At 39.5% G+C, this 13,994-nt stretch overlaps 1 protein-coding gene across 2 annotated transcripts in view; it reads right to left on the bottom strand.

Moving 5' to 3' along the window:
- The window catches only part of A2M (alpha-2-macroglobulin), a 76,763-nt gene that overhangs the window by 42,304 nt on the left and 20,465 nt on the right, over positions 1 to 13,994 (bottom strand). Inside the window, exons 1-2 of one of the 2 annotated variants that reach the window (XM_013988396.2) lie at positions 2,939 to 3,363; positions 313 to 496 (exon numbers count right to left, since the gene is read on the bottom strand). In XM_013988396.2, the coding sequence (XP_013843850.2) occupies positions 313 to 496; positions 2,939 to 3,024 (270 nt within the window). In that variant the 5' untranslated portion in view covers positions 3,025 to 3,363. Of the gene's footprint in view, positions 1 to 312; positions 497 to 2,938; positions 3,364 to 13,994 lie in introns of those variants that run through there. The other variant, XM_021092376.1, reaches the window with a different exon arrangement.

The raw sequence follows: 13,994 nt of genomic DNA, 5'->3' as shown, positions 1-13,994 counted from the left end.
GCCTACACCACAGTCACAGCAACGTGGGATCCGAGCTGCGTCTGCAACCTACACAACAACTCATGGCCAGATCCTTAACCCAGTGATCAAGGCCAGGGACTGAACCTGAAATTTCATGGTTCATAGTCGGATGTGTTTCTGCTGTGCCATGATGGGAACTCCAGGAATGGCTTCTTAATTCCTACACTGTGTCACTCCATTTAGATTCCCTCCTGAAGTCCTTGCCAGCCTCTCAAAGCCTTGGCTGAATCCTAGATCCCTATATTCCTAACCGGTAAGACCTAGTATGTTAGATCAAACATCCATACTTACTGTGAAGGAGACACAGTTGAATAAGTCCTTCTCGGCCAGTATGTTGGTGAAGAGGCTCCTGTTCTCTCTGAGGGACTCCAAGGAGGCGCTTACAGTGACTGTCTCATTCAGATGGCTCAGAAGGAGGCAGCCCTTCTCAGGGGTCCCAGTGTGGAGCAGGGAGGGGACCAGCACCAGGTATTGCCTGGGAATGGGCGAGCCCAGTTAGAGAAGAGTAGAGGAGGCAAGGCACTCTTTTTTTTTTTTTTTCTGGTCTTTTTGCCATTTCTTGGGCCGCTCCTGCGGCACATGGAGGTTCCCAGGCTAGGGGTCGAATCGGAGCTGTAGCCGCTGGCCTACACCACAGCCACAGCAACACAGGATCCAAGCCACATATGCAAACTATACCACAGCTCACGGCAACACCGGATCCTTTAACCCACTGAGCAAGGGCAGGGATCGAACCCACAACCTCATGATTCCTAGTCAGATTTGTTAACCACTGAGCCACCACAGGAACTCTGGCAAGTCACTCTTAATAGCTGCACTATTTCCCACCGAAGCTCTTGTTACTATCCTTAGTTCTATGCCAAGAGAAGACATATTGATTAGCATGAAATTGATCTCTGCCGTTGAATGGCAGGCCTGAGAATTAGCCTCTTTTCTATTGTCAGTGCCATGGCAGTGAACATTTAATTGAAGTGAGCCTCGGAGAGACTAACATTTGCAAGTATTCCCCCCCAACCTCCTCGAAGGAACCCAGATAAGTGAGCATCTGAATTCAAATAAAAATATGCTAATTATATTTATTCATGCCATACATCAGTTTCCCATTAGGGCAGCTGGAAAAAACAAATGAGTTCTCCTGTGGGACACTACAAAAGCCAATTACTTTACAGAACTTTTCACTCAACAAGCCTGTGAAAAGGGTGTGGCAAATATTTGCTTTCCACTTTAAAGATATGGAATCTGCAGCTTTAAGGGAATCCTTGGTTTAAAGTCTCAGTGGGTTGAGCAACTCATGAAATCCTAGTGTGTTGCCTAACCCTGGATGTTTGCATATTAAATATTTGCCTTTCAACACATGCTTTAGACAAAAAACGGTGGGCTCAAGAATGGTCTTCTGGAGATTGAATCTGGGGTCCTGGTAACTCATGAGCAGAAGAGAAACTTTCCCAATATCCTCATACATATTTATGGACCCTGCAGTTTCAAAACATTTTTGCTCACAGAATTCCTAAAATAATTTTTAGACTCTATCCACTCCTTACATATTTTCAAGTAAACGTCTCCTTTTTTAAATATGAATTTAAACAAAAACAAAATGTATTTTTTGATGATATTTTAAGTTAAAACTTACATTATTCTTTTATACATCTGTGAATCTTAAATGTCATAGTGATAAGATACACAGCATGGTTTATGTAAAAAATACTCCAAAGTGTTCTTTTTGTAATGATTAGAAATTTAGCCTCTTTTCCCCCTTTTCCTCCTTGGATTTGAATTTTCATGTCTCTTGCTACACACGTTTATACCAAGATTTTTATGTTTCAAAATATTTTATGGATCACTCTTCTTTATTTACATATATATGTATATATGCACCCACACCTACACACAAATATGTAATATCGTATATGAGTAGATAAATTTAGCTTTGACTATTTTTAAATTTAATGTAAAGTTGTAAATGTTAAACATTTTCTTCTGGATTGAATTATTTTCAAAAGTCTTACTAGTGTACAGCTGAGCAAAACCAAATAAATATATTACAAATTATGATGCAGATATATAAAATCAAAATACTTTTGAAGCACATAATATTAATGAAAATGATGAGCTGTTTCTATGTATCCATGGATGGTTATTCTTATTGCAAGAATTAAACAAGGTCTAACATGAACTCTGTTGCTATTTTTGGTTTGTGTAGCTATATGTGCCATGAAAAACTGTTCACATAAAAGTAAATCAGTGACAGATGAAACAATTATATCATTTTTACCAGTCCTTGTAACTCCTTCTGAAAAAATCACCCAGTGTTTTATGATCAAGAATTGCTTCTAATCATCTATCGGCTGGTGTTCCCCTTAGATTCTCCTTCAATTTTGTTGAAGCAAAGAATCTTTTTCTGCAAAAAGATCTTCTCCCCTGTCATAAGAGGCCTTTGCTTTCTCCACACCAACATCAATATTTCAAATTGCTCCTTTCTTTGGTGCCCTAGAGATTTTTATCCTCCAGGACAATGCTCTATGATAACGTCTGACTGGGGGAGAGGTCTGTCTTTCTCTTTCAAAGTGGAAGATGGGCAGTTAGAAAGAGGGCATAAGAAAGAGTAAATAGCATGATCTCGAGCAGATCAGGATGGATATGAGGCTCTGAAAAGGGATTCCTTTACAAGTGACAATTTCCAATGCCCTTTTGAATGTCTTCATACATTCCCAGAAAATTCGGAGATCCAGAGATTCGGAGATCCGGAGAGTTGGAGAAAAATGGTTACAAATAAGAGAAGATTGAATAAACTAGATTTATAAAATCTCACTGTGGGAAGAGACCTTAGAAATGAGAAGGTCACAGTTTCATAGGAAAGACAAATGAATAATTTAAAGAGACTCTGAAATAAAGGAAAGGAACTTTATGCGACACTCACGGTTTTCCAGAGACTGAGGCATCTGTAGGCAGGAAGAGCAGAAGAAGGAGAGTAAGACTTGGATGGAGGAGTTTGTTCCTCTCCATGCTGCAGGGAGAAGGCAACCGGAGGAGACCAGACTGTATTGTACCTTATTCCCTGCAATTGATCTGGTCCCAAACATTCCTCAGAGCAACTAGGCTTTATGCTGCCCTCTGTGTAAACAGGAAGTTCCACCCACACAAGGTGTCTAAACAAAATAGAGGTCTCTGAACATTCTCTGGAAGGGTCACTGCTCTCAGGGACCTAATTACAGTCAAGGTTAATTCCTAGCGGGCTAAATAGGATTCCTGGAGGGATAAAATCCACATTCCCATTAGTGCTCACTTTCTCTGGATTTTACCGTAAAGCAGCTAATCGGCTTGTCAACCCCTTCTCTCTCTTACTCCCTCCTTCTACTTCCCCATCATGCCTTTTATGGCTTCCCTCACATCTCTTGCATGAATCGTTTGTGGGGAAGGCTATAATTTAAGCAACACTGGACAGGCTCAAAATAGATGGCAAGTCTGTCATGGCAAGTCTGTCTGCCTGCAAGTCCTCCATCAGATACGTCTACCTCAAATGTTGAACTGATTTCAGAATTTCGTAGCCCTCTACGGAAATGATATTGGATTAAAAGAAAAGCTTTTTGACCTTGGGGGTATTACTGGATTGCAGATGAAGAGCCCGGCTCTGGAAGAATGATAACAGAAATATTTTCCTGTATTAAGAAAATGAAAAGATGAAAGGAGAACTAGCAGGACCTTAAAAAACAAGCTTTGACATACTTGCATAACGAAGATCTCAGTTGCCTTTGCCGTCTACTCCATAACTGGATTTTGTTACTGCCTTGTAAATATGCAACTCCCTTCCAATCTTTAATCATACTAACAATTTTATCCATGCATCCATCCATACATATATTCATCCATTCATCTATTCATTCATCATGCAACTATATGATTGTTTTATAAGTACTTATTGAGCCTAGTTACTCTAGATACCATGCAAAATCATGGAGATGGGATGATGAAATATGTAGAAACAGATTGCACATTTTTCTGGGTGTGAAAGCAGACAAATAAGCAATACAAATACAGTAGCCAAACGTTATTGTTGGAAAAGTTCAGGATGCTCCAGGAGCACATGAGAGGGGCACGCAATTAAAACTTGGGCCTTGGAAAGAAAATCTAAGGAAAGGTAATATATAAATTAAGTTCTAGAGTGTGAGTAGTGGTTAGCCAGAGGAAAAAAGGAGATGCGAAGTACATTCTAAACACATAAGGAATGACATAATCAAAGGCACAGGTAGCAAAAAACAATCATGACACATGCAGTAAAATGAAATGTTTGGTATGGCAAAAAATACCTGTACACTTAAAAAGTGGTGAGGCAAGCTTACTTCAAATAAAAAAGAACTTGTTGGCCTCACTATAGGGTATTTTGGGAGTAATCAATGAAGTGAATTCCCCAGATTTGTTTCTTGGAAAGGTCACTCTTACTGAAATTTGGAAGACTGATTAGAAGGAGGTGTGCAGCAGGCACAATTAAAATGGTGAGAAATGATGGTATTTTGAGATAGGGTGTTCTTAGTGAGATTAAAAAAATGTTGACAGATTTTTTAAATTAATTAATTAATTAATTTATTTTTTTTTGTCTTTTGTCTTTTTAGGGCCACACCCGAGGCACATGGAGGTTCCCAGGCTAGGGGTTGAATCAGAGCTGTAGCTGCCGGCCTATGCCGCAGCCACAGCAACTTGGGATCTGAGCTGCATCTGTGACCTACACCACAGCTCAGAGCAACGCCGGATACTTAACCCACTGAGCAAGGCCAAGGATTGAACCCATGTCCTTGTGGATACTAGTCGGATTCACTAACCACTGAGCCACAATGGGAACTCCAAGGAGAATGTGCTTTTTAATTTTCATGGCTGGTTACTGAGTGACTTGTGTTGCCTTTATCTGATTAGGTAAAACAGAGGAAACAGGGTGAAACAGAAGGAGGACAGAGGGCTGAGGATTGGGAAGATAAAGAGTCTAGTTTTATTTTATTTTATTTTTTTGTCTTTTGTCTTTTTAGGGCCACATCTGAGGCATATGGAAGTTCCCAGGCTAGGGGTCTAATCAGAGGAGCTACAGCTGCTGGTCTACACCAGAGCCACAGCAATGCCAGATCCAAGCCGCATCTGCCAATCCAAGCTCATGGCAATGCTGGATCCTTAACCCACTGAGCAAGGCCAGGGATCAAACCTGCAACCTCATGGTTCCTAGTCGGATTCATTTCCGCTGCACCATGACGGGAACTCCAAAAACTCTAGTTTTAGAAAGTGTTTGTGGGATATTCAAGTAGTAGTATTCATACAGAGTTTAATATTTGCATGTAGAGCTTAGAGCAGTGTGGTCTAAGGGAAATATGAGGTGAGCCTCCTATGTAACTTTACATTTTCCATTAGCTATATTAAAAAACAAAAAGAAAAAGAGTAAATTATTTTAATAATATAATTTTCTTACTTCAGTATTGCCAACATATTATCATTCAACATTTAATAACTATAAAAATTGTTAATGAGATACTTTACTTTTTTTATTACTAAGTTTTCGAAATACGGTGTGGATTTTATACTTAACAACAAATGTAAATTTAGATCAGCCACCTTTCAAAGGCTCAGTAGCCTATATGGTGGCTGGTTACCATATTAGACATATCAGTCTTAAAGTAATGTTTTTCTTTTCTCCTCCCTCCCTCCTTTCCTTCTTTCCTTCCTCCCTTCCTTTCTCTCTTTCTCTCTCTCTCTCTCTTTCTTTTTTTTTGGGGGGGGATCTTTCTAGGGCTGCGCATGCAGCATACAGAGGTTCCCAGGCTAGGGGCTGAATCAGCTGTATTCTCCGGCCTACACCACAGCCACAGCAATGCCAGATCCGAGCCACATCTGTGACCTACACTACAGCTCAGGGCAACACCAGATCCTTAACCCACTGAGTGAGGCCAAGGATTGAACCCGAATCCTCATGGATACTAGTCAGATTTCTTAACGCTGAGCCATGAAGGGAGTGCCAAAGCAATGTTTTTCAAATGGGGGGTCACCATCTATGGTGAGTAACAATATCATGATCTGTGAGCCATGATCAAGATTGAAAAAAATGTAATAGGTTATAATAAAACAGAAAATAGTATAGCAAACAGAATAAGTGAAATTATTGATCTTGGAAACATCTGTTTCACATACACGCAGCAGAAACTTTTGGTTGTGACCTATTACCCCCTTCTCCAACTCTGTCTTTAATAAAAGAGCACCAAAGTGTTCACTGGGCACACACTGCTTCCCTGAATACTTTTACTTTCTTCTCCTTTGAGGAATGGTACATGGCTAAGTTCTGGCAGTTGGAGTGCGGGTGGAAGTGATGTATGCAACTCTCAGTTCATGACTTAAAAAGGAAGGGTTAGGTTCAGGGCCTCCCTTTTCTTCCTTACCACTGGCTGGAATGTGGACCTGATGACTGTGGTCACAGTGTCAGTTGTAGGTAGATGAAAGCCATGTGAAAAGGGAGGAAGAATGACAAGCAAGGCACAGACCGGGTCCCTGAATTATCCAAAAGACATTTTGGCTTGGACTTTCATGTAAGAAAAAAAAAACTTTCTCCTATTTGAAAGCCTTCCCATTGTGAGATATCCTTGTTTGAGCAGTAAAACTTGTATCCTAATATAATTTCTTTCCTTACTACTATCAGTGGTCAGGACCCCTGAGTCTTAGTTCTGACTCATTACATGGTCCTGGATGACTCATTTATCTGCTCTGAGCCTCAGAGCCTCCTCACCAGTAAATATGGGATTAGTAATATCTGTGCCATAAGTTCCAAGGGGGTATTTTTACACAAGATGCTCTACGCCAGGGTTTTAAAAACTATAAAACTTACCATACCGGTCAAAATTAATATGTGCATTTTGAATCTTAATGACTGAGGAAGAGGTCTGGGTTCATCTCTCTGCCCTGGGTTTTGATATAGGACAGCATCCATCAAAAGGAAGTTAGGTTACCTGCATAACAAGCTCTTGATGGAAATGATTGCACACACCTTTGACAAGCTCTATACAATTTTGATATTTTTAGTAAATAATTACTGCTAGAAAGCAGAGGTAAGGGGGTAAGAGAAAAGAAGAAGTTAAGGGAAGGAAAGAAGGCTGTTTATGAAAAAGAAAATAAGGGAGCAAAATGCAGGAAAAAGCCATTTAGAACAAAAGAATATCATTTGGGAGTTGAGAAAATAAATAAGATTAGGAAGTATATGCTTTGGATTTTTTTTTCTTTTGTCTTTTTTAAGGGTCACACCCTCAGCATACGGAAGTTCCCAGGCTAAGGGTTGAATCGAGACTATAGCTGCCAGCCTACACCACAGCCCAGCAACCGTGGGATCTGTTGCTGCAGTTCACAGCAACGCCAGATCCTTAACCCACTGTGACATGCCAGGGATCGAACCCTCGTCCTATGAATACTAGTTGGGTTCGTTAACCACTGAGCCATGACGGGAACTCTATGATTAGGAAGTATATGGGTCTTAATAAAAATGAATAGAAAAAAATTTCCCCTATGTTGCTGTAGTGTTTATCAGGGATTGAATGTAGCTTCTCTAATGGCACCACTTGTTGCACAGAGGATACAGATAGTTCCTAATAAATGATAATGAAGGACATTTTTAGCTGGTTACATATTAACCACTTTCAGAAGCAGGAAACTCAGTTACTGGCATGCCACATTCCCTCTATCAGACAGCATACTTGCTTTACCTGTGCAGAAATATCTTGGGCAAACTTGGAGTTGAGGCAACATGACGCTACTGAGATGTTCTCAAAGATCAGAGTGTTTCTCATTTGTGCTATTTCATTAATGCCTCTTCTAATTTTTAACGAGGGAAATATTTGAAAGTATAGAGATAAAAGCATTGCATATCTTCAGGTTGTTTCTAAACAATGTGCTTGCCATAGTTTCTCAAAATTTTAGTGTTTTAATTTTTTTACTTATAATTTTTTAATTTTTATTTTTTTTGCTTTTTAGGCCCAGACCTGTGGAATATGGGGCTTCCCAGGCTAGGGGTGGAATCAGAGCTACAGCTGCCAGCCTACATCACAGCCACAGCAATGCCAGATCCAAGCCGCGTCTGCCGCCTACACCACGGCTCACGGCAACACTGGATCCTTAACCCACTGAGCGAGGCCAGGGATTGAACCCGAAGCCTCATAGCTCCTAGTTGGATTCATTTCCACTGCGCCATGATGGGAACTCCTAGTGTTTTATTTTTTAAATTAAAATCCACTAGTTCTTCTAGGTTTCTATATTCACAATCTATTTTACTATGTTGTGATGCAGAGAAATTAGTTCCTGACTTAAGCAATTTACTGCAGACAGTAGAATTCAATGTTGCTTTATGTATTTAGGTGCTCTGATGTTGGATGCACATATATTTATAATTGTCTCCTTGCACTGTGAGTTGACACCATCATTTTATAATGACCTTCTTTGTCTCTTGAGATGGTTTTTAACTTAAAATCCATTTTGTCTGACATACAGCCAACTCTGCTGTGTTTTGATTCCTATTTGCATGCAACTTTCTCCACCCCTTAACTTTAGCCTTTGTATCACCTTAAATCTCAAGTGAGTCTTTTGTAGACAGTATACAGAATGGTCTTCCCCATTCAACCACTCTATGGCTTTTGATTGAAGAACTTAGTTCATTTACATTTAAAGTAATCACTGATAGGTAAGGACATACTCTGGCCATTTTGTTTATTATATTATGTAGGTTTCTTGTTCCTCTCTTGTTGTCTTTGTGGTTTGATGATTTGTTTGTGGTGGGATATTTGGATTCATTTATCTTTCTCTCTTTATACCCACTATATATATTTTTGTTGTTGTGGTTACCATGGGGCTTGCATTAAACGTTTTAGAGTTAGAGCAGTCTGTTTTACCCTAATAACAACTTAACTGCAATCACAGGCTCTATACTTGAATCCCATTCACACATTATGCAGTCGATAGGTTTTACTTCTTTCTTATTGTGTTTCTATTAAGAAATCTCTGGCTATAGTTACTCTATTACTTCTTCTTTTAGTATATATATATATACTAGCATTAAAAGTGATTTAGGTGCCCCTCTTACAGCATTGCAGTACTCTCTGACTTCATATTTACCTTTAGTGATGACATTTATATTTTCATAACTTGTATGTTGCTGCTGAGCATCTTTTTATTTGAACTTGAACTCTCTTCGTACTTCTTATAAGGCAGGTCTAATGATGATGAACTCCCTCAGATTATTTATTTATTTTTTTGTCTGGGAAAGTTTTTATTTATCCTTTATTCTTAGTTTTAGACAGTTTTTCTGGGTAAAGTCTTCTTTGCAGGCATTTTTTTTTCCCCAGTACTTTGAATATGTCACCCTTCTCCTCCTGGTCACCAAAGTTTCTGCTGAGAAATTGATGACAGTCCTCCTTGTATGCGACAAGTCACTTTTTTCTTACTGTTTTCAAGATCTTTGTCTTTGACTTTTGACAGTGTAATTATAATATATTTCTGTGTACATCTCTTTGGAGTAAACCTATGAGGGATTGGGGGCTCCATAAATCTGGATATACTTTTCCTCCCTAGATTAGGAAAAATTTCTGTCGTTCTTTCTTTTTCTTTTTTTCTTTCAGTTAGGGCCGCATCTGTGCTATATGGAAGTTCCCAGGCTAGGGGTTGAATTGGAGCTGCAGCTGCTGGTCTACACCACAGTCACAGCAACGTGGGATCTGAGCTGTGTCTGGGACCTACACCACAGCTCACGGCATCCAGGTCCCTGACCCACTGAGTGAGGCCAGGGATCAAACCCGAGTCCTCGTGGATACTAGTTGGGTTCGTTATTGCTGAGCCATGATGGGAACTCCTGTCATTATTTCTTTAAAGCCCCTTTCTCTTTCTCTTCTCCTGGGATTCTCATCATGTGTATATTGTTTTGCTTTATAAGGTTCCATAAGTCACATAGCCTTTCTTCACTCTTTTCTACTCTTTTTCTCTTCTTGTTCCCCTTCCTGGGTAATTCTTTCTTTCTTTTTCTTTTTCTTTGCTTTTTAGGGTCACATCTGCGGCATATGGAAGTTCCCAGGCTAGGGGTTGAATTGAATTGGAGCTGTAGCGGCCGGCCTACACCACAGCCACAGCAGCATAGGATCCTTAACCCACTGAGTGAGGCTAGGGATGAACCTGCAACCTCACAGTTCCAGTCAGGTTTGTTTCTGCTGCACCACGACGGGAACTCCACTTACTGGGTAATTTCAAATGATGTGTTTTTGAATTTGCTGATTCGGTCTTTTGCTTGATTGATTTTACCTTTGAAGTTATCTCGAACTTTCAGTTTGGTTATTATACTTTTGTATTCATTAGATTCCAAGATTTTTGTTTGGTTCTTTTAAAAATAGTTCCTGTTTCTTTATTGAACATCTTATTTGTTCATGTTTTATTTTTGGAATTTCACTTAGTTGCCTATCTAGATCTATAGCCAGGTCCACAGTCAGTGGGTCTGCTGCCCAGGTATGGGCCTGCCTTCTCTAAGGAGCTTTTCCCTTGGACGCCACTGCTGTGTGTTAGAGCTTTCCACCTGGATCCTGGAGCTCTCCCCTGCAAAGACATTTTTATTTGTGCATGGTTATTTCTGTGAGACTGGGGCTTCCTATCCTGCCATCTTGTGATGTCACTCACACATTTTATTTTTTATTAGAAAGTAAAAAAATGTTCATTTTTATTAGATGAAATAAATTGATTGTTTCTTGGTTTTGGTATAAATGTTTTGTGACTTAATTTTACAAATGGAGCTTAAACGACCTGATTACATCTTGAGTGTATCTGTCTTGCATAAATCACATGTCTATACATCATGTTTCTTGTTTCAGTCTCTCTCTTTTTGTGAAGCAACTGGATTTATGAATCTTCTTAAATTCTTCACCTTTTTCTTTAAAATGTATAGTTAATTTCTCTCGGTCTAATCAATGGCATTTTAAAATATTAACTTCATTTGAGTCTTTCTAATGACTTCAACCTAATTTTTAGATTAAAAACCAAGATTTTTCATATTTATATTTTATTAGATTATGTAGTGTGTGTGTGTGTGTGTGTGTGTGTGTGTGTGTGTGTGTGTTGGGCTGCACTCACGGCCTATGGAGGTCCTCAAGCTAGGGGTCGAATCAGAGATGTAGCTGCCAGCCTATATCACAGCCACAGTGATGCAGGATCCAAGCCATGTCTGTGACTTACGCCGCAGCTCACGGCAACGCTGATCCTTAACCTACTGAGCAAAGCCAGGGATCGAACCAGAAACCTCATGGTTACTAGGCCGATTTGTTTCCACTGTGCCACAACGTGAACTCCATTTTTTTTTCTTGTAATTTTTTTTTTTTTTTTAAGAGCCACACCTGAGGCATATGCAAGTTCTCAGGCTAGGGGTCAAATGGGAGTTGCAGCTGCTTGTCTATACCATAGCCACAGCAACACGGGATCCGAGACACATCCACGGCCTACACCACAGCTCACAGCAATGCCAGATCCTTAACCCACTGAGTGAGGCCAGGGATTAAACCTGCATCCTCACGTGTACTATTTGGGTTCTTAACACACTGAGCCGCAAGGGGGACTCCAGATTATAAAGTTTCTTACTAGAACTCCAGATTATGCAATTTCTTACTATTTAATTTGTAATTGTAGTAATGCAACTGAAAAACAGATTTGGCAGTATACCACAATGATTCTGAGTAAGCATGTAAGCCTGACTGTTAGGAGCAAATACGTGTGAGGATTTTGGAGATTATTATTAGCCACAGGCATTTAATATTTCAATGATTTCGTTTTCCAAAATAAGAATGTTATTTCATCTGGTGAGTCTCTTAAGTGAAAACTAGTTTTCCACAGCAGCTGCACTGTTTTACATTCCCACCAATCGTGCATGCATAGTGATTTTTCCATATCTTGTTTTTTTTTTTTTTTGTAGTAGCTAGCCTATTGAGTGTGACATAATATCTCACTGTGGTTTTTTTTTTTTTTAAACTTTTAAATTTTTTTTGTCTTTTTGCCATTTCTTGGGCCGCTCCTGTGGCATGTGGAGGTTCCCAGGCTAGGGGTCGAATCGGAGCTGTAGCCACCGGCCTATGCCAGAGCTACAGCAGCGCAGGATCCAAGCTGCGTCTGCGACCTACACCATAGCTCATGGCAACACCGGATTGTTAACCCACTGAGCAAGGGCAGGGATCGAACCGGAAACCTCATGGTTCCTAGTCAGATTCGTTAACCACTGCGCCACGACGGGAACTCCTCACTGTGGTTTTAATTTGCATTTATCTGATGATTAGTGATGCTGAACATCCTTTCATATGCTTATTGGCTATTCGTATATCATCTTTGGGAAAGATGCCTATTCAAGTCCTTTGCTCATTAAAAAAAATCCGGTTATTTGATTATTTGCTGATGAGTTGTAGGAGTTCTTTATATATTATGGATATTACTCACATTCCATAGGTTGTATTTTCACTCTGTTAATTGTATTCTTTGATATACAATAGTTTTTAAGTTTGATGTCGTCCCAATCATGTATTTTTGCTTTTGTTGCCTGTGCTTATGGTAGCATAGAAATCTTTGGTGCATCCAATCAGCCAATGCCATAAAGCTTACGTCCTCTGTTTTCTTCTGGGAGGTTGCTTTTTTTTTTTTTTTTTTTTTTGGCTGTGTCCATAGTGTGTGCAGTTTCCCAGGCCAGGGAGCAAACCCTGGCCACAATAGTGATCTGGGCCATTGACAATGTCACATCCTTAACCCACAACACTATAGGGAACTCCTTCTTCTGGGAATTTTATACTTTTAGGTCATACATGTGTTTTTTAAAATCCATTTTGAGTTAATTTTTGCTCATGGTGTAAGATAAGGTCCAGAATAACTCTTTTGAATGTGGCTATCCAATTTTCCCAGCACCGTTGGTTGACGAGACTATGTTTTCACCATTGAATGGTCTTGCCACTGCTGTTGAAGATTGTATATGGATTGTTTCTGGGCTCTCTTATTCTCTCGCACTGATCTATTTTTCTGTTTTTATGCAAGTACCACACGATTTTGGTAACTGTAGCTTTGGAATGTCCTGAAAACAAGAAGTGTGAATCCTCCAACTTCATTTTTTTTCTCAAAATTGTTTGATTATTCAGAGTCCCTCAAGATTCCAAATGAATTTTAGGATGGATTTTATTTAAAAATTGTGATTTTACTATACTATGAATTTTGGTGTGCAGTTTTTTTCTATTACTATATATATTGGAGATAACCTCCCACTTCAGCATAAATATCTATGTTGAGATATATTTTTTGAAATCACTACTTTATATATACATATTATAATTAATCAATACCATATCAATAATCAACTTTTGTTTTCTATTGATTGCTTCAATGGGCAAGTCTGTCTTTGCAGAGTAGTTTTAAGATAAATTACTGGAAATAAAAATATTGTTCAGAGTCTCAAGGCTGGGATAGAAGTTTCACAAGGAAAAGGATTTTGCTCATTGTTGAATCCCTGGTGCCCACAGCCATACCTGGTATGTACTAGGTGCTAAATAAATGATAAACATAAATGAACCAACAAAAGTAAATAGATAAGATGTAACTTTTTTTTTTTTTTTTTTTGTCTTTTTGGGGCTGCACCTGTGGCATAGGAAGTTCCCAGGCTTGGAGTTGAATTGGAGCTATAGTTGCCAGCCTACGCCACAGCCACAGCAATGTGGGATCCAAGCTGCCTCTGCAACCCACCACAGCTCATGGCAATGCTGGACTGTTAACCCACTGAACAAGTCCAGGGATTGAACCTGTGTCCTCATGGATGCTAGTCAGATTCATTATCACTGAGCCACAACAGGAACTCTCAAGATGTACCTCTTGAACTAAGTCTCAAAAATTGAGAGGATATTTGCCAAACTATGGCAGATGATTCTCTGTGGCTTAACTACTCACACAGCATCCTCCTTCGCCACCCTCAA

This window comes from Sus scrofa, chromosome 5 (genome assembly GCF_000003025.6).
Source record: "Sus scrofa isolate TJ Tabasco breed Duroc chromosome 5, Sscrofa11.1, whole genome shotgun sequence".
Taxonomy (NCBI): Eukaryota; Metazoa; Chordata; class Mammalia; order Artiodactyla; family Suidae; genus Sus; species Sus scrofa.
This window is presented reverse-complemented; position numbering and strand designations above follow the sequence as displayed.